This window comes from Scyliorhinus torazame, chromosome 20 (assembly GCF_047496885.1).
Source record: "Scyliorhinus torazame isolate Kashiwa2021f chromosome 20, sScyTor2.1, whole genome shotgun sequence".
Lineage (NCBI taxonomy): Eukaryota > Metazoa > Chordata > Chondrichthyes > Carcharhiniformes > Scyliorhinidae > Scyliorhinus > Scyliorhinus torazame.
The window spans coordinates 28,050,279-28,069,546 of NC_092726.1; the positions used below are offsets into that span (position 1 = coordinate 28,050,279).

Genomic DNA, 19,268 nt, shown 5'->3' on the forward strand with positions numbered 1-19,268 from the left:
GGCACGATTGGATCATGGTGGTGCGTGGTTCGGGGTGGGTGGGTAGTGTGTGGGCGGTGTGGGGCAGGTGGGTGAGGCGGGGGAGGTGAGGTGAGGGTTTGGTGTGGGGGAGGGGCACACTTTGTTCCCCGGTGCTGACCTCCGCCTCGGCGACTGCCCTCTCTCCGGGCGCACTGACCATGTCCAGTGCCCGCCACTCCGCGACGGGTGAGAGGCCACAGGTCTGGCGGTCACCCTCTGGTCTCTCTCTGCGGTTATGCGCCACCTTCTCCGGGGGGAGGGGGGGGTGACAGAAAGCACACAAGTCGGGCACGCGTGAAGCACAAGGGTTGGGCAGCTGGTGGGCTTTGTGGCCAAGCCATGGCGAGAGGGTTATGCGCTGGCATGTGGTGTAGGGTGGGGTGCACGCCCACTGCTGGCAATGGGGTTCAGGCGCCCTCTAGGTGGTTGCGGGGGGGGGGGGCTGGGTTACGGGTTTGGTGCCAGGGGTAAGGTCCTGAGGGGGTCATCCAGCTTCTTCCGTCACTGATGTCCGGTCCTGACGGTGGGGCCCACGGTGCTCACGGCCACTGCCGCCTGCGCCCAGGTCCGGTGCCCGGCGGTGGGTGGCAGCTTCCTTCCCACCCCAGGGAACAGGGTGTCCCACCTCGCCTCCACGGCGCCCATCAGGGCACGAGCTCGGTGTCCGCAAACACACTTTGAGCGTGTGTGTGGGGTGAGGAGAGCGAAATGCTTGTCAGCCTCTCAAGTGGCAATCCCGACCCTGTTGAATCGGACGCCATTTTGCATTGGAAGCTCTCCTGTTGTACGTGGCACCGATGCCCGTCAACGGATCATGAGTTACTCCGGGACAGGTGGCAATTTGGTTGCCGTAGAAGTCCACCGCTTGTGTCCTGGCGTCAACACGGCGAAATCGCATTCGCCGATTGGTTGGAGCGTCCCTTTTGACGCCGGGGTCGGCGCCTGTTTCCGGATGCTCCTCCCCCTCCCCTCCAAAACGGTGCCATCGCTGAGTAGGCCGCACGCCATTGGGACGGCCTCAGCTCGTCACCCGAAGGCCCTCCCCCCCCCCCGATGCTCTGCCCACAATGGGCCCACCTCCGGACGGCGGGGATCGCTTGTGGTCTGAGGTTTCGTCAACGTCTGCCGTAGTCGGGGGAGCCGCTCCGCTGGCCGGGGGCCTTCGGCGGAGTCTGGGGGGACTATTGGGGCCGTGCACAGTTGCGCCGGCGCCAAGGCACGCGTGCGCAGTGGCTCCCTTCTCCGCAGCGGCCCTGACGCACCATGGCGCAGGGCTGCAGGGGCCGGCGCGTAGGAAAGGAGGCCCCCAGCCAGAGAGGCTGTCCCGCCGATTGGTGGGCCCCGATCGCGGGTCAGGCCACATCGGAGGTCGGACCCCCCCCCCCCCTCCCTCCCCACAGGCTGCCTCCCGACCCTTACACGCCCAGGTCCCACCGGGCCAGAGCAGGTTAGAACGGCGGCGGCAGGACTCGGCTCTTTTCCTACGGCCGCCCGGCCCACTCGGGCCGGAAAATCGGCGTGCCGACCACGCCAATGGCGCCGATTCTCCGCTCTGCGGGGAAATCGCTTGCCGGCGTCGGGGCGGCGTGGCCGGTTGGCGGGGATTCTCCGGCCCGGCCTAGGCCTGGGAGAATCCCGCCCTGAGCCCCTGAAACGGAGAATCCAGCCCAAGGTGTCTACCATTTAAGAAAAAGATGAGGAATTTCTTCTACGTGCTGTTAATCTTTGGGATTCACTCCCGAGGGAACAGAAGAGGCTGTATCATTGACGTTAATCAAGACTGAGTGAGACAGATTTCGACAGGGAGGTCAAAGGTTATGGTAGGGGGGGGGACAGGAAAGTTGAATGAGGGCTACAATCAGGGGCGAAATTCTCCCCAAACGGCACGATGTCCGCTGACTGGCGCGCAGAACGGCGCCAATCAAACGGGCATCGCGCCGCCCCAAAGGTGCGGAATGCTCCGCATCTTTGGGGGCCGAGCCCCAACATTGAGGGGCTAGGCCGACGCCGGAGGGATTTCCGCCCCGCCAGCTGGCGGAAACGGCCTTTGCTGCCCCGCCAGCTGGCGCGGAAATGACATCTCCGGGCGGCGCATGCGCGGGAGCGTCAGCGGCCGCCGACAGTTTCCCGCGCATGCGCAGTGAGGAGAGTCTCTTCCGCCTCCGCCATGGTGGAGACCGTGGCGGAGGCGGAAGGGAAAGAGTGCCCCCACGGCACAGGCCCGCCCGCGGATCGGTGGGCCCCGATCGCGGGCCAGGCCACCGTGGGGGCACCCCCCGGGGTCAGATCGCCCCGCGCCCCCCCCCCCAGGACCCCGGAGCCCGCCCGCGCCGCCTTGTCCCGTCGGTAAATAGGTACTCTAATTTACGCCGGCGGGACAGGCAATTTATCGGCGGGACTTCGGCCCATCCGGGTGGAGAATCCAGCGGGGGCGGGCCCGCCAAACGGCGCGGCCCGATTCCCGCCCCCGCCGAATATCCGGTGCCGGAGACTTCGGCAACCGGCGGGGGCGGGATTCACGGCGGCCAACGGCCATTCTCCGACCCGCTGGGGGGTCGGAGAATGACGCCCCAGATCAGCCATAATCTCAGTGAATATTGGAGCAGGGACCAAATAGCCTACTCCTGTCCCTATTTCCAACGTACCCCTTTAATAGGCCAGAAACATGTTCAGCAGTTGGCAAACTGCAAAGGGAGAAAATAAATGGGAGAGTAATGGATATGCTTGGAGCGCACTCACGAGAGACGAATAGAGGTGAAGTCGATGAGGCTTTATTAAGCGTGACTTGTTCCCCGCAGTTCAGCAACAGACTGGCCTGCGGGGGAGAACTCCTGGTTCTTATACTCCGCCTTCAGGGCGGAGCTAGAGGTCAACAGCCAACCAGGACCCGGGATCTGTCAGCCAATGACATCACGGCTTCACAGTCCCACATGACCCCTAATGCATACTACCACAATGATGTACTAAACGTAGATGTGATCAGGACAGAATCTGAAAGATGTAAAGCAAAATGCCACAACAACTGTCTGCATGTAAAGTACAAACTAATCAGAAAATGCTTCTCACCGTGTAATTTAAAAAGAAAATACACCACAAACAAAGGACAAAGAAAGGTGCAGCACAGGAACAGGCCCTTCGGCCCTCCAAGCCCGTGCCGACCATGCTGCCCGTGTAAACTAAAATCGTCTACACTTCCTGGGTCCGTATCCCTCTATTCCCATCCTATTCATGTATTTGTCAAGATGCCCCTTAAATGTCACTATCGTCCCTGCTTCCACCACCTCCTCCGTCAGCGAGTTCCAGGCACCCTCTACCCTCTGCGTAAAAAACTTGCCTCGTACATCTCCTCTAAACCTTGCCCCTCGCACCTTAAACCTATGCCCCCTAGTAATTGACCCCGGGGAAAAGCCTCTGACTATCCACTCTGTCTATGCCCCTCATAATTTTGTAGGCCTCTATCAGGTCGTCCCTCAACCTCCGTCGTTCCAGTGAGAACAAACCGAGTTTATTCAACCGCTCCTCATAGCTAATGCCCTCCATACCAGGCAACATCCTGGTCAATCTCTTCTGCACCCTCTCTAAAGCCTCCACATCCTTCTGGTAGTGTGGCGACCAGAATTGAACACTATACTCCAAGCGTGGCCTAACTATACATCTGTAAATCTTGTGGAAAAACAGCTAAAGAGATCCAACCAAATCAGGTCTAAATGGACTGTGCCCTTTGCTTTCAGGACACGGTGGAATAAATCAACTAGGAGGAATGTTTGTGAATGGAAGACCGCTACCTGACGTGGTGCGCCAACGGATTGTCGATCTCGCACATCAGGGAGTGCGGCCTTGTGACATCTCCCGGCAACTAAGGGTGAGCCACGGGTGTGTCAGCAAAATACTCGGAAGGTGAGAGCCAACATTTGGATAGAAATGAACCTCCAGTGAAATTAATATTCTTTTGGTGATGAATGCTGGGGCAGGACAAGAAGGTCCAAGGTATTGCTGCGAAAATCTGGACGGAACGCCATATATGACGGTAAAGGCCAGCCTGGTAAAGAAGTATTCATGACAGGCCCAGGATTCAGTCCCAGTCTGTGCCAAGCCGATCTCAGGTAGGGTTAGCAGTAAGAATGCCACAACTTGTGGGATCGAACATCGAACGCACAGTGCAGAAGGAGGCCATTCGGCCCGTCGAGTCGGCACCGGCCCACTTAGGCCCTCACTTCCACCCTATCCCCGTAACCCAATAACCCCTCCTAACCTTTTTTTTTTGGTCACGAAGGGCAATTTATCATGGCCAATCCACCTCACCTGCACGTCTTTGGATTCTGGGAGGAAACCGGAGCACCCGGAGGAAACCCACGCAGACACGGGGGGAACGCGCAGACTCCGCACAGACAGTGACCCAGCGGGGAATCGAACGTGGGACCCTGGCGCTGTGAAGGCTCAGTGCTAACCGCTTGTGCTGCCCTGATAGGATAGGATAAAAGTCAGCAGAAATTGCCCCTGGAGTCGCCAAAATCTATGGCCAGGGCTGCTGGATTTGTGAGCATTGACAATGGGCTTGGTTGTGCCGATTCCTTTGTCAAATTTGATGTTCCGACCTCATCCATGAGTAATAGACAGTTCGATGGGAGGGGAGGGGGCGCGGGCCGATCAGGCCCCGGGGGGTGCCCCCACGGTGGCCTGGCCCGCGATCGGGGCCCACCGATCCGCGGGCGGGCCTGTGCCGTGGGGGCGCTCTTTTCCTTCCGCCTTCGCCACGGTCTCCACCATGGCGGAGGCGGAAGAGACCCCCTCCACTGCGCATGCGTGGGGATGCCGTGAGCGGCCGCTGACGCTCCCGCGCATACGTCGCCCGGCAAAGTCATTTCCGCGCCAGCTGGCAGGGCGGAAATCAGTCCGGCGTGGGCCTAGCCCCTCAAGGTGAGGGCTCGGCCGGTCAAGATGCGGAGAATTCCGCACCTTTGGGGCGGCGCGATGCCGGACTGATTTGCGCCGTTTTTGGCGTAGGTCGGCGGACATCGCGCCGGTTGCGGAGAATTCCACCCCCTTTGTCAGAACGAGTGCAGATCATGGGCGGATTTCTCCCAACGGGCGCCTACGTGCCGACCCCGGATAAAAACGGGAGTGTTTTACTCCGGCTTCGGCACCTGTTCCGGGATCCCATTCTGCGGCCCACTGGAGGCTAGGACGGCGCTCGAGCGGCCTCCGCCACTCCCGCTGCCGACCACGGCCTGAACCCGGCGCTGCGGGGTCCGGGCATGCGCAGCGGCCTTCGTCCCCGCGCCGGCCCCGACGCCAAATGGCGCAGGGTTACAGGAGCCGGCGCGGAGGAAAGGAGGCCCCCCCCCGACAGAGAGGCCGGCCCGCCGATCGGTGGGCCCTGATCGCGGGCCAGGCCATTACGGGCCCCCCCCCCGGGTTCGGACCCCCCCTCCCCCTATCCGCCACAGGCGCCGCTCTGCGGAGAATCGGCGTGGTGCAATTCACGGGGCCCGCCGGCGATTCTCTGACCCGGCTGAGGGTCGTCGAATTCCGCCCCAGAAGCCTGAAGAATTGACCGTTTCCACTCTCCAAAGACGCTGCCTGGCTTGCTGAGTATTTTCAGCATTTTCAGCATCTACAGTACTTTGCTCGCCTATTCTACGTTCCATGCTGGGTATTTGTACGTGTGGCTAGTTTCAATTTTTAAATGAGAAAATAGTTATCAATGCAAAGTGCAATTATTATGTTGACGAAGCCCACTTGTGTGGATTGGAACAGCACATTATTGCACGTGAATTGCTTGGTGCTAATTTACTGGAAGGTTTTGCTCTTTTTAAACTTGCAAGTGAAACCACATGCAGCAATAGAATATGGCTAGCACTGTTGCCTCACAGCTCCAGGGTCCCGGGTTCGATTCCCCGCTGGGTCACTGTCTGTGTGGCGTCTGCACGTCCTCCCCGTGTCTGCGTGGGTTTCCTCCGGGCGCTCCGGTTTCCTCCCACAGTCCAAAGATGTGCAGGTTAGGGGGATTGGCCGTGCTAAATTGCCCTTAGTGTCCAAAAAGGTTAGGTGGGGTTCCTGGGTTCCTGGGTGGAGCTGTGGACTTAGGTAGGGTGCTCTTTCCAAGGGCCGGTGCAGACTCGATGGGCTGAATGGACTCCTTCTGCACTGTAAATTCTATGTCACAGTTTGTTCGAGATATTCTCACTTGTACATGGGATTGTTGTTCGTGGTGCTTGTGAGGTACAAGTCTTTTGGATGTTATTGTTCGATATTGCATAGAGACAGGTTCAACGAAGTGGAGCTCGTTGAACAACATGTGTCGTTGTCCAACAAAGTTGTGGTTGTGAAGTGTATCCCACTGAAACCTGAGCTTCCAATGGCTTTGCAATTGGAGGTATCCAGAACAAAAAGTAAGAAGTTTTGATAAACCTATAGACAATAGTCCAACCCCACTGTGACTATGGTTCCGAACTCTGGAGACCTGGAGGAAGTGAGTGGGAGACCCAGCCACATGCTGTCTTATCCTTTGACTGTGAAATGTGCCACAGGTATTATGAAACAGGCAGCATCATGCCAGGAGTGATCGGTGGCTCGAAGCCCAAGGTTGCCACACCGACAGTCGTGGAGAAGATCGCAGAATACAAGCGGCAGAACCCTACAATGTTCGCCTGGGAGATCCGCGATAGGCTGCTTGCCGAGGGAGTATGCAATAATGACACAGTGCCCAGTGTCAGCTCCATTAACAGGTGAGACCTAGTAGATTGCTACATCTAAGTGCATTGTCTCTTTTTTTCTTAAAACCTTGAAATTTGAGCTCAGAAAGGTGAAGGCTGAGGAATGGAACGTTTTCCACTCGAGCCTGTCAAAAACATTCCCAGGTCAGGGATTAGACACAGAGGAAAGCTCTCTCCACATTTGCTCACCAAACACTGCGAGCTCAGTAACAAAATAAAGATCCCTCTCCAGTGCAAAATTGCAAAGCCTCTTGCTCCTGGTCACAATCCAATGACCTGCCCCTCCCCTCCACATGTGGATCTCAACTGAGTTGCTCTTAGTTGCATAGAATAAGCTCCTATTCCTCACTCCCAAGATTTCATAAAAATCGAGCCACCCAATTCTTTTATTTAATCAATTAAGGGGCAATTTTGCATGTCCAACTACCCTGCACATCTTTAAGTTGTGGGGGTGAGACCCGCGCAAGCACGGGGAGAATGTGCAAACTCCACACGGACAGTGACCCAGAGCCGGGATCGAACCCGGGTCCTCGGCGCCGCGAGGCAGCAGTGCTAACCACTGCGCCACCAAGCTGCGATTTACACAAAAGTGGCACCTTGGACAAGTTATTGCCAGTGCTCATGGGACCCAAATCCCCACAGTATTATCGCTGTACTTAAAAAAAATTGTAATTAATGAGACGTTCGCTAGAAAGGCTAAATTTCTGAATCACAGAGTGGCCTTTGACAGTCCCTCCCGCCCAGTCAGTGGAGCTTTGAATGACTTACCGTATTATACAGCCCAACCCCACCACGGTGGGGCATAGAAAATCTGCCCAAAGAATATTTACAGCATAGAATGAGGCCGTTCTGCCCGATTTCTATGAAATCTATGAAAATCTTCACTGTGCAGGCATTCTGCCCGAGCAATTTAGCTAGTCCCACTCTTTCCCCGCATCTTTTTCGCGACAATGCCCGTCTGAAAGCCATGATGTTTTCTGCCTCCACGACGCTCTCAGGCATTCAAGATCCTAAGCACTCGCTGTGTTAAAACGTTTTTCGGGGATTCACTTTCTTTTGCAATCTCACAAAATCGGTGACCTCTGGTTCTTGCCATTCCTGCCAATGGGTAAACCTTTCTCTATCGACCCTGTTTGGACCCGCCATGATTATAAACATCGCAAAAAGGCTGTTTTGCGATATTCATAAGAACATAAGAACTAGGAGCAGGAGTCGGCCATCTGGCCCCTCGAGCCTGCTCCACCATTCAATGAGATCATGGCTGATCTTTTGTGGACTCAGCTCCACTTTCCGGCCCGAACACCATAACCCTTAATCCCTTTAATCTTCAAAGAACTATCTATCTTTATCTTAAACAACATTGAATGAAGGAGCCTCAACTGCTTCACTGGGCAGGGAATTCCATAGATTCACAACCCTTTGAGTGAAGAAGTTCCTTCTAAACTCAGTCCTAAATCTACTTCCCCTTATTTTGAGGCTCTGCCCCCTAGTTCTGCTTTCACCCGCCAGTGGAAACAACCTGCCCGCATCTATCCTATCTATCCCCTTCATAATTTTATGTTTCTATAAGATCCCCCCTCATCCTTCTAAATTCCAGCGAGTACAGTCCCAGTCTACTCAACTTCTCGTAATCCAACCCCCTCAGCTCTGGGATTAACCTAGTGAATCTCCTCTGCACACCCTCCAGCGCTAGTACGTCCTTTCTCAAGTATTCTTCTGATGTGTCGGCCTAACAACAAGAATAATTGAGTTGCAGAATAACTGTCAGGTTGTTGGAAGGAACATTTCAACTGCTCACTGCCAGTTTTCTTTGCTGTGTTTTGTTATTACTCTGCACACGATCACAATTTTCAGTTGGGTAGATTTAACGTGTTGCAGGTCCTGTGCAGTGTGAGCACAAGAGTCAGAGACCTCTATTGAAAATGAAATCAGCTGGCAATCTGCAAACCCAATGGCTGAAATGGTCAAAACTTGTGGGACAGCAGAAATGGAAAAGTATTTTTTAAAAGCAAAACAATGTTTATTCTATGAACTCAAGTTACCTTTTTAAAACATACAGTGAACATCTTAGCAACCATCAATTCAAATACAACCCCTAAAGAATACAACACTACGTAATCCTTAAGCTGTCCTTTTAACATCCATAAGACTTAAAAACAAAACCTTCAACAGAAGCACCTCAGGCTTAACTTCACGACTGAGAACAGTTACCACGTTGAAATCAGCAAATGGACACTCTGCAGCTTGCAGAGCTTCACACACATCCTGCTGTGATTGCAGCTTCTCCAAAACTAAACTGAAACCAAACCCGCCCTGCAGCAAAAAAGCCTAAAGCGAAAGTAAAAAGCTGACAGACAGCCCAGCTCCACCCACTCTCTGACATCACTGCAGTAATAAACACCCATTTCTTAAAGGTACTCTCACTACAGATATTTATATACACACCCATTTATAAACACCCATTTCTTAAAGGTACTCTCACTACAGATATTTATATACACACCCATTTATAAACACCCATTTCTCAAAGGTACTCTCACTACAGATATTTATATACACACCCATTTATAAACACCCATTTCTTAAAGGTACCCTCACTGCAGATATTTATATACACACCCATTTATAAACACCCATTTCTCAAAGGTACTCTCACTACAGATATTTATATACACCCCCATTTATAAACACCCATTTCTCAAAGGTACTCTCACTACAGATATTTATATACACCCCCATTTATAAACACCCATTTCTTAAAGGTACTCTCACATGACAATAGTACAGGATTAATGATGAGTGGGGAGCAGAGGGAGACAATGGTGTACTGGTATTGTCGCTGGACTAGTAGCCCAGAGACCCAGACTCTGAGGACCGGGGTTCGAATCCTACCATGGCAGATGGCGAAATTTGAATTCAATAAAAAGAATTAGAAGTCTTAAGCTAACAATTTCCAATTGTTGGCAGCACGGTAGCATTGTGGATAGCACAATTGCTTCACAGCTCCAGGGTCCCAGGTTCGATTCCGGCTTGGGTCACTGTCTGTGCGGAGTCTGCACATCCTCCCCGTGTGTGCGTGGGTTTCCTCCGGGTGCTCCGGTTTCCTCCCACAGTCCAGAGATGTGCAGGTGAGGTGGGTTGGCCATGCTAAATTGCCCTTAGTGTCCAAAATTGCCCTTAGTGTTGGGTGGGGTTACTGGGTTATGGGGATAGGGTGGAGGTGTTGACTTTGGGTAGGGTGCTCTTTCCAAGAGCCGGTGCAGACTGGATGGGCCGAATGGCCTCCTTCTGCACTGTAAAATCTATGATCTGTTCATGTATCTTGTTGGCTTAAGTGCGAGAGAATGCACGACAGAGGTGGAGAAAAGTGAGTGGAACAAACAAAGAATAGGAACAGCAACTTAATCAGAAGAACATTTAAAATTGGAGACCTAAAAATTCCTTTCTTATTGCCAGAATTATAAGGACCAAAGTGCAGCAACCATTTCATCTGCCTCTCGAAGACCATTCTGGGACGAGGCTCAGTCCTGGACACACGCTGGGTAAGTAAAGGCCAAGATTTTTAAATCACGGGTATAGCCAGCACAGATTATGATGTTTTGCGTCCTCTACAAATCATGATAAATTGTTACCTTTTGTGATGCTTATAGTTGAGTGTTTGCTGTGCGGTGTGCATACGGTGTGCAAGTGGTGCAGTACTTTAGCTGAAAAATGCATGCAATGTGGAGGTTTCTAAGGACATGGCACAATGTTTTCTGATGACGTGCGTGTAGTGTCGTGTTTTTTCCTTTGAAATCGTGCACAAGGTGCGGAGTTTTCCCGACAATTTGGGCCTGGTAGAGTGTTCTTTCTTTGACATTGGTCAGGTTGTCGTCGTGTGATATTGTGCATGAGGTGCAGCGATTTTCCGGTGCCTTTGGGCGCAGGGGGCAATGACCAGAATGCTCCAGGCGTTGCGATTGACTTTACCTGAGGTAGCGCACACCCGGGGGTGAGGGTTGGTTACAATGGGAAATCCCAAACGGCAGGTAGATAAAATCCCGCCACCAGCAGTGTTTTTGATATTTTTGTAAAAGCGAGTGTGACAAAAGATTATGTTTTACCGCCGTAGAGTCTTAAAATATCAAAACGTTACAATTTCTACGATGTTTCGCCTTCTCCAATATTTACTAAGAATTGGGGGCATGGTGGAGCAGTGGTTAGCACTGCTGCCTCACAGCGCCAGGGACCCGGGTTCAATTCCAGCCTCGGGTGACTGTCAGTGTGGAACTTGCACTTTATTAGTAGAACATTATTAGTAGGGGGCAGCACGGTAGCATTGTGGATAGCACAATTGCTTCACAGCTCCAGGGTCCCAGGTTCGATTCCGGCTTGGGTCACTGTCTGTGCGGAGTCTGCACGTTCTCCCAGTGTGTGCGTGGGTTTCCTCCGGGTGCTCCGGTTTCCTCCCACAGTCCAAAGATGTGCAGGTTGGGTGGATTGGCCATGATCAATTGCCCTTAGTGTCCAAAATTGCCCTTAGTGTTGGGTGGGGTTACTGGGTTATGGAGATAGGGTGGAGGTGTTGACATTGAGTCGGGTGCTCTTTCCAAGAGCCGATGCAGACTCGATGGGCCGAATGGCCTCCTTCTGCACTGTAAATTCTATGATAACCACTGCACCGACCCACTTAAGCCCTCACTTCCACCCTATCCCCGTAATCCAATAACCCTACCTGACCTTTTTGGACACTAAGGGCAATTTATCACGGCCAATCCACCTAACCTGCACGTCTTTGGACTGTGGGAGGAAACTGGAGCACCCGGAAGAAACCCACGCAGACATGGGGAGAACGTGCAGACTCCGCACAGACAGTGACCCAGCAGGGAATCGAACCTGGGACCCTGGAGCTGTGAAGCCACAGTGCTAACCACTATGCTACCGTTCTCCCCGTGTCTGCGTGGGTTTCCTCCGGGCCCTCCAATTTGCTCCCAGAGCACGAAGATGTGCAGGTTGGGTGGATTGGCCGTGACAAATTGTCCCTTAGTGTCCAAAGATGTGCAGGTTGGGGGATTGTGGGAATACAGGCATTGGGCGGGGGAGTGGGCTGATGTCGAGTGCTCTTTCGGAGGGGCCGTTGCAGACTCTGTGGGCCGAATGGCCTCTTTCTGCACTATAGGGGGCGGAATTCTCCGGAGATGGCGCGATGTCCGCCGACTGGCGCCCAAAACGGCGCCAATCAGACGGGCATTGCGCCGCCCCAAAGGTGCGGAATGCGCCGGAGGAATTTCCGCCCCGCCAGCTGGCGGAAAAGGCCTTTGGTGCCCCGCCAGCTGGCGCGGAAATGACATCTCCGGGCGGCGCATGCGCGGGAGCGTCAGCGGCCGCTGACAGTTTCCCACGCCTGCGCAGTGGAGGGAGTCTCTTCCGCCTCCGCCATGGTGGAGACCTTGGCGGAGGCGGAAGGGACAGAGTGCCCCACGGCACAGGCCCGCCCGCGGATCGGTGGGCCCCGATCGCGGGCCAGGCAACCGTGGGGGCACCCCCCGGGGCCACATCGCACCGCGCTCCCCCCCCAGGACCCCGGAGACCGCCCGCGCTGCTTTGTCCCGCCGGTAAGGTAGGTGGTTTAATTTACGCCGGCGGGACAGGCATTTTAGCGGCGGGACTTCGGCCCATACGGGCCGGAGAATCGCCGGGGGGGGGGGCCCGCCAACCGGCGCGGCGCGCTTCCCGTCCCCGCCGAATATCCGGTGCCGGAGACTTCGGCAACCGGCGGGGGCGAGATTCACGCCAGCCCCCGGCGATTCTCCGACCTGGCGGGGGTCGGAGAATTTCGCCCAAGGATTCTACGGAAACCCAGACTGAATTGGAGTGCTGTTTCTCGGTTGTGAGAGAAAAAACTCTAAGCATTCAGTGGGGTTTCCATTGCGAGAATAAATCATCAGAGAACCAGAGAAGCTTTGCTGGTGATTAATAGAATAGAACATTACAGCGCAGTACAGGCCCTTCGGCCCTCGATGTTGCGCCGACCTGTGAAACCACTCTAAAGCCCATCTACACTATTCCCTTATCGTCCATATGTCTATCCAATGACCATTTGAATGCCCTTAGTGTTGGCGAGTCCACTACTGTTGCAGGCAGGGCATTCCACGCCCTTACTACTCTCTGAGTAAAGTACCTACCTCTGACATCTGTCCTATATCTATCTCCCCTCAATTTAAAGCTATGTCCCCTCGTGCTAGACATCACCATCCGAGGAAAAAGGCTCTCTCTGTCCACCCTGTCCAATCCTCTGATCATTTTGTATGCCTCAATTCAGTCACCTCTTAACCCTCTTCTCTCTAACAAAAACAGCCTCAAGTCCCTCAGCCTTCCCTCATAAGATCTTCCCTCCATACCAGGCAATATCCTGGTAAATCTCCTCTGCACCCTTTCCAATGCTTCCACATCCGTCCTATAATGCGGCGACCAGAATTGCACGCAATACTCCAAATGCGGCCGCACCAGAGTTTTGTACAGCTGCAACATGACCTCATGGCAATGTTTCCGGAACCTATTCCAGAGAAACTAAGTTTCTAATCTTGGCCCTTCGCTTACATGCAGCCCTTGGAGATATTATTTACAGATCCAAGGTCAGTTTTTACGAGTTTGCGGCGGACATCCAGTTCTACACAGCCATCTCTGTGTTGTCAGGCTGACATTGAACCATGGATGAACGAGAGCCTGAGGACGCCGCCCCCAACTCCATCCCATTTTTCCTGACGATTATTCTCTTCAACCAATCGCTCAGGTCGAACGAAATGAGGAACCTTGGTGTCGTGGTCTGTCACCCCCCCCAACCAAGAACACATACAACTAATTTCACAAAACAAACCTTTTTCGCTTCACTCTCATGAAACGTTTTTTTTGCCTCAAGACGTAGTTTCACAAATGCTCGTCGGAGTTTCACCTACGCAAATTCTAATTCGTCCCAAACTCCAAAACAAGACTGCACTAACTCCGCCTACTCTTAAAGGGTAACTGACCCAAGTCCTGCATCCCACCAGCATCCTGATATTTCCTGGTCCTGATTTTCATCGAATCATAGAATTTACAGTGCAGAAGGAGGCCATTCGGCCCATCGAGTCTGCACCGGCCCTTGGAAAGGGCACCCTACCCAAGCCCACACCTCCACCCGATCCCCGTAACCCCCAACTCGCCTTTTTTGGACAACGAGGGCCAATTTTACCACGGCCAATCAAACCTGGCCTGCACATCTTCGGGCTGTGGGAGCAAACCGGAGCACCCGGAGGAAACCCACGCAGGCACGGAGGGAGCATCGACCCTGGGATCCTGGAGCGGTGAAGCAGCCATGCTAACCACTGTGCCAACGTGCTGCCCCAGTGACTTGCTCAACGGTAGCAGAACTTCCAGCAGTCGAGGCTCCAATCCCTTCAACTGGCTTCCGGATACTTCTCCCATACTCCGGTCTCCCTGTCACTAAAAGCCTCCTCAAAACCTCTCGTTTGGATAGTCCTTCGGCCAGCTCTCCTACGATCTTTTGGAGAGAATCATTGAACCGTTACAGCACAAGCAGGCCACTTGGCCCATCTTCTCCATGCCAGCCCAAGGACACTCCAGATGCCCTTTCCAATCCCACCTTCCTGCATCCAGCCCACAGCCCTTCAGCTTGCAGCATTTAAGGTTGAGACTGGTACCATTTAAGGTAGCACAGTGGTTAGCACGGTTGCTTCACAGCAGCCAGGGTCCCAGGTTCGATTCCCGGCTTGGGTCACCGTCCTCCCCCGTGTCTGCGTGGGTTTCCTCCGGGTGCTCCCGTTTCCTCCCAAAGTCCAAAGATGTGCGGGTGAGGTGATCCATCCCGCCCGCCGATCGATAGGCCCCGATAGCGGGCCAGGCCACCGTGGGGACCCCCCCCCCCCCGGGGTCCAATCCCCCCCCCTCTCCAGGACGGCCCCCGCACACTCACCTTCCGGGTCCCGGCGCCGAGTCGGACAATCCCTGCCCTTGTTCCTGTTTTCCTGATGTATGACTGAAATCAATTTTGTAGATGTGAACTGGCTCCAATATAAGAGCAGCTTCGACTTTTGATGATACAGATTTGTGCCTGACAGGGGCAGAGTAAATTTATTGAAAGACAAAGATTTATATCAGAGGCTACCAAACATGGAGGCTCGAGAGCTAGCAGTGATTCTTTTGGGTCTTGGATCATGATTACTGAATGACTGCCAGAAAGACCTGGAGCTGGAATTACCTGTGACCAAGACACTACAAATTGATCCCTCTAGTCAGGCCATACAGTTCCTTAACAAAAACAGCCTGTACTAAATAGCAAAAGAGAAGAATTTATTAACATTCCGTTTGATGGCAGTGAGTTTATTTAATGACAGATTTGTGAGTTTTTTCCACTTTGACAGAATCCCACTGTATCTCGGGTAGGTCAGGCCTCACTACCAATGGACCAGACGTTCAAAGAAAATAACATTTCCAAAAACCCAGCTTTAGCTTATACCATTGTTTTGTTTTAAATATAATTTAACTTCTTTTTAAATCCATCGCCGTCAAAACGACTACTTCTTCTGGACACGGCCAGGGAGCAAGTGACGGAAAGTCCAGGGGGCAGGATTCACGGGCCTCAGCGGCAGAATCGCGATCAACGCAGGGGGCGGAGAACGGGCCACGGTCGAGCCCGGCGCCGAGACGCGACTCTCCGGCGAGCGGGGAATCGGCGGCAGTCGCGTGCACGCGGTCGGCGCGGCGCCGCTCGGGGTCTGTTGATCGAGACCCCCCCCCTCCCCCGCGGCGGTTCTCCGCGGTCGACCAGCCGAGTTCCCGCCGAGTCCCGCCTGCGTGGTTCCCGTATGGTTTCACCCGGCGGGGGGGGGGGGGGGATCAGTCTCCGGGGGGGGGGGGGGGGGGGGGGGGGGAGGAGGGGGGCGGTGTCTACCTTCTTCCGCGCCGCTCAATAATAACAAATTTGGAAGCGCCAGCACCCCCCGCATGCTGTCCCCTTCGCAAGAAGCCTCTCTGAATCCAGGGTATCTTGCCTGACGACACGAAGGCCGAGATGAGCTTATTTACCCTCCGAAAAGATGTCTTGGGGAGGAATACCAGGAGGGACTAAAACACAAATACAAACCTGGGGAGAATGTTCAGCTTTATGGCCTGCAGTCTCCCCATCAAGGACAACGGAAGGGCTTCCCACCTCTTTAGATCCCCTCTCGCGCTCTCTATCAAACAGGCCAGGTTCCATTTGTGCATTGTCGCTCAATCAGGAATCACCAAGCACCTAATCTTTGGCCAGTTTCCCCTGGGCGCTTCCCACCTGGGCGTTCACTGCGAACTATCTTACTCTTTCGCACATTGAGTTTGTACCCTTAAAAGGCACCAAACTACGAACAGGCCCATTATCTTCTCCATGCATGCCAGCGGGTCTAAAATATACAGCAACAGGTCATCCACATAGAGGGCCAATGTGCTCCCGACCTCACTTTTCAATACCCTTCCAGTCCTTTGATGCCCACAATGCGATAGTTTGAGACTCAGTAGTCAGCGCAAAATACAGCAGGCTTATGGGCGTCCCTGTCTCGTGCCCCTATGCAGCTGGGAATATCCCGAGCTCAGCACATTCATTCTTACTCGCCTTGGGGGCTGCATACAGCAATCTCACTCAAGAGATGAACACGGGCCTGAACTGCCCCAGGAGCCCAAACGAGTACCTCCTTTCTACCCCGTCAAAAGCCTTCTCCGCGTCCATTGAGACGATGACTTCTGGCAACACGGTAGCATTGTGGTTAGCACAATTGCTTCACACTCCAGGGTCCCAGGTTCGATTCCCAGATTGGGTCACTATCTGTGCGGAGTCTGCACATCCTCCCCGTGTGTGCGTGGGTTTCCTCCGGGTGCTCCGGTTTCCTCCCACAGTCCAAAGATGTGCAGGTTAGGTGGATTGGCCGTGATAAATTGCCCTTAGTGTCCAAAATTGGCCTTAGTGTTGGGTGGGGTTACTGGGTTATGGGGATAGGGTGGAGGTGTTGACCTTGGGTAGGGTGCTCTTTCCAAGATCCGGTGCAGACTCGATGGGCCGAATGGCCTCCTGCTGCACTGTAAATTCTATGATCTTGCCCCTAGATTTATTCAACACCACGTTCAACAGCCGCCTGCTGTTGCTAGGCAGTTGTCGCCCTCTGACGAAACCCACCTAATCTTCAGACACCACCCCCGGCACGCATCCTCCCAGTCGCCATGCCAACACCTTAACATCAGCATTCAAAAGGTACGCGGCCAATACAAGCCGCACTCCACTGGGCCCGTATCCTTTTTTTGGTACAAAGAGATCGATGCCTGCGTGGCCGGCCGCTCCCCTCGTGCCGATGAATCATTGGTGACAAGCGCCGCCGTGAATTCTTTATGAAATTCTACCAGAAAGCCACCTGGCACCAGTGTCTTCCCCGATTTTATCAGTCTCCTCCTATCCCTTCGCCCTCTCCACCTCCGGGAACTCCAACCCATCTAGAAAGCAGCCCATCTCCACGGCCTCCCCCCGGAACTCCGACCTATACACCGCCTTGTCAAAGTCCTCAAATACCTTGTTAATCTTTTCCGTAGCCGTGACCAGCGCGCCGCCATCTTTCACCCGCGCGATCTCCCGCGTGGCCACCTGTCGGCTCAGCTGATGAGCTCGCAGCCGACTGGTCTTCTGTCATTCCCTTGAGCGACAAAGCTGGCTCAGTGCCTTCCCTGTCGACATCAGAACCAACGCCGCCTGCTGCCTCTTCCGCTCCGCGAACAAATCTCTAGTCGGGGCCACTTGTCCGAAGGCCTCCGCCAGCCTCTGTCTCTCCACTTCCTCGCCCTTGTCCCTGGGCCTTCTAAGATATTCCCAACCCCCGAACAACTGCCTTCAACGCTTCCCAAAACATGGGGCGGGATTCCCTCAGCCCGGGGCCGGGCAGGAGAATCCCCTCGACCGCAGAGCGGAGAATCTGGCTGGGGGCCTCCTTTCTTCCGCGCCGGCCCCTGTAGCCCTGCGCCATGGTGCATCGGGGACGGCGCGGAGAAGGGAGCCACTGCGCGTGCGCGGACCCCGTGGCGCCCAGTTGACGCCGGGATCAGCAGCTGGAGCGGCGGGAACCGCTCCAGCGCCGTGCTGGCCCCCTGTAGGGGCCAGAATCGCTGATCCTGAGGCCGCGTTGACGCCGTCGAGAAACGCGACAGCGTTCCCTACGGCGTCAACTCTTTGCCTCAAGATCACAGAATCCCGCCCAGGGAGTGGGAGACCTCCCGGTTTTGGTTCAGCTCGAATATTCCTTTATCACCGAGGCCACCTTGTCTCAGAACGTCTTGTCACCAGGAGAACCTCCACGGGGTCTCTGGGCTCAGCCTGTTTCGCACAATTACATCCACATAGCGGGGCCTGATTTTATAATCGCAATGCAGTCACAATCCCTGGGAGTACAGATTTTCCCACCACCAAGAAGTCTATTCGGAAGTATCCCAATGTACATGGAGCAGCACAGTAGTACAACTACAGCCCGGTGAGCCTTACTTCAGTGGTAGGGAAATTACTGGAGAGAATTCTTCGAGACAGGATCTACTCCCATTTGGAAGCAAATGGACGTATTAGTGAGAGGCAGCACGGTTTTGTGAAGGGGAGGTCGTGTCTCACTAACTTGATAGAGTTTTTCGAGGAGGTCACTAAGATGATTGATGCAGGTAGGGCAGTAGATGTTGTCTATATGGACTTCAGTAAGGCCTTTGACAAGGTCCCTCATGGTAGACTAGTACAAAAGGTGAAGTCACACGGGATCAGGGGTGAACTGGCAAGGTGGATACAGAACTGGCTAGGCCATAGAAGGCAGAGGGTAGCAATGGAGGGATGCTTTTCTAATTGGAGGGCTGTGACCAGTGGTGTTCCACAGGGATCAGTGTTGGGACCTTTGCTGTTTGTAGTATATATAAATGATTTGGAGGAAAATGTAACTGGTCTGATTAGTAAGTTTGCAGACGACACAAAGGTTGGTGGAATTGCGGATAGCGATGAGGACTGTCTGAGGATACAGCAGGATTTAGATTGTCTGGAGACTTGGGCGGAGAGATGGCAGGTGGAGTTTAATCCGGACAAATGTGAGGTAATGCATTTTGGAAGGGCTAATGCAGGTAGGGAATATACAGTGAATGGTAGAACCCTCAAGAGTATTGAAAGTCAAAGAGATCTAGGAGTACAGGTCCACAGGTCATTGAAAGGGGCAACACAGGTGGAGAAGGTAGTCAAGAAGGCATACGGCATGCTTGCCTTCATTGGCCGGGGCATTGAGTATAAGAATTGGCAAGTCATGTTGCAGCTGTATAGAACCTTAGTTAGGCCACACTTGGAGTATAGTGTTCAATTCTGGTCGCCACACTACCAGAAGGATGTGGAGGCTTTAGAGAGGGTGCAGAAGAGATTTACCAGAATGTTGCCTGGTATGGAGGGCATAAGCTATGAGGAGCGATTGAATAAACTCGGTTTGTTCTCACTGGAACGACGGAGGTTGAGGGGCGACCTGA

The 19,268-nt window shown here is 53.9% G+C and overlaps 1 protein-coding gene across 11 annotated transcripts in view; it reads left to right on the forward strand.

Moving 5' to 3' along the window:
- The window catches only part of LOC140397021 (paired box protein Pax-8-like), a 149,142-nt gene that overhangs the window by 37,404 nt on the left and 92,470 nt on the right, over window positions 1-19,268 (forward strand). For 10 of the 11 annotated variants that reach the window (XM_072486059.1, XM_072486062.1, XM_072486063.1 and 7 more), the window contains 3 exons: window positions 3,753-3,918; window positions 6,552-6,749; window positions 10,194-10,279. In XM_072486059.1, the coding sequence (XP_072342160.1) occupies window positions 3,782-3,918; window positions 6,552-6,749; window positions 10,194-10,279 (421 nt within the window). In that variant the 5' untranslated portion in view covers window positions 3,753-3,781. Of the gene's footprint in view, window positions 1-3,752; window positions 3,919-3,962; window positions 4,125-6,551; window positions 6,750-10,193; window positions 10,280-19,268 lie in introns of those variants that run through there. The other variant, XM_072486064.1, reaches the window with a different exon arrangement.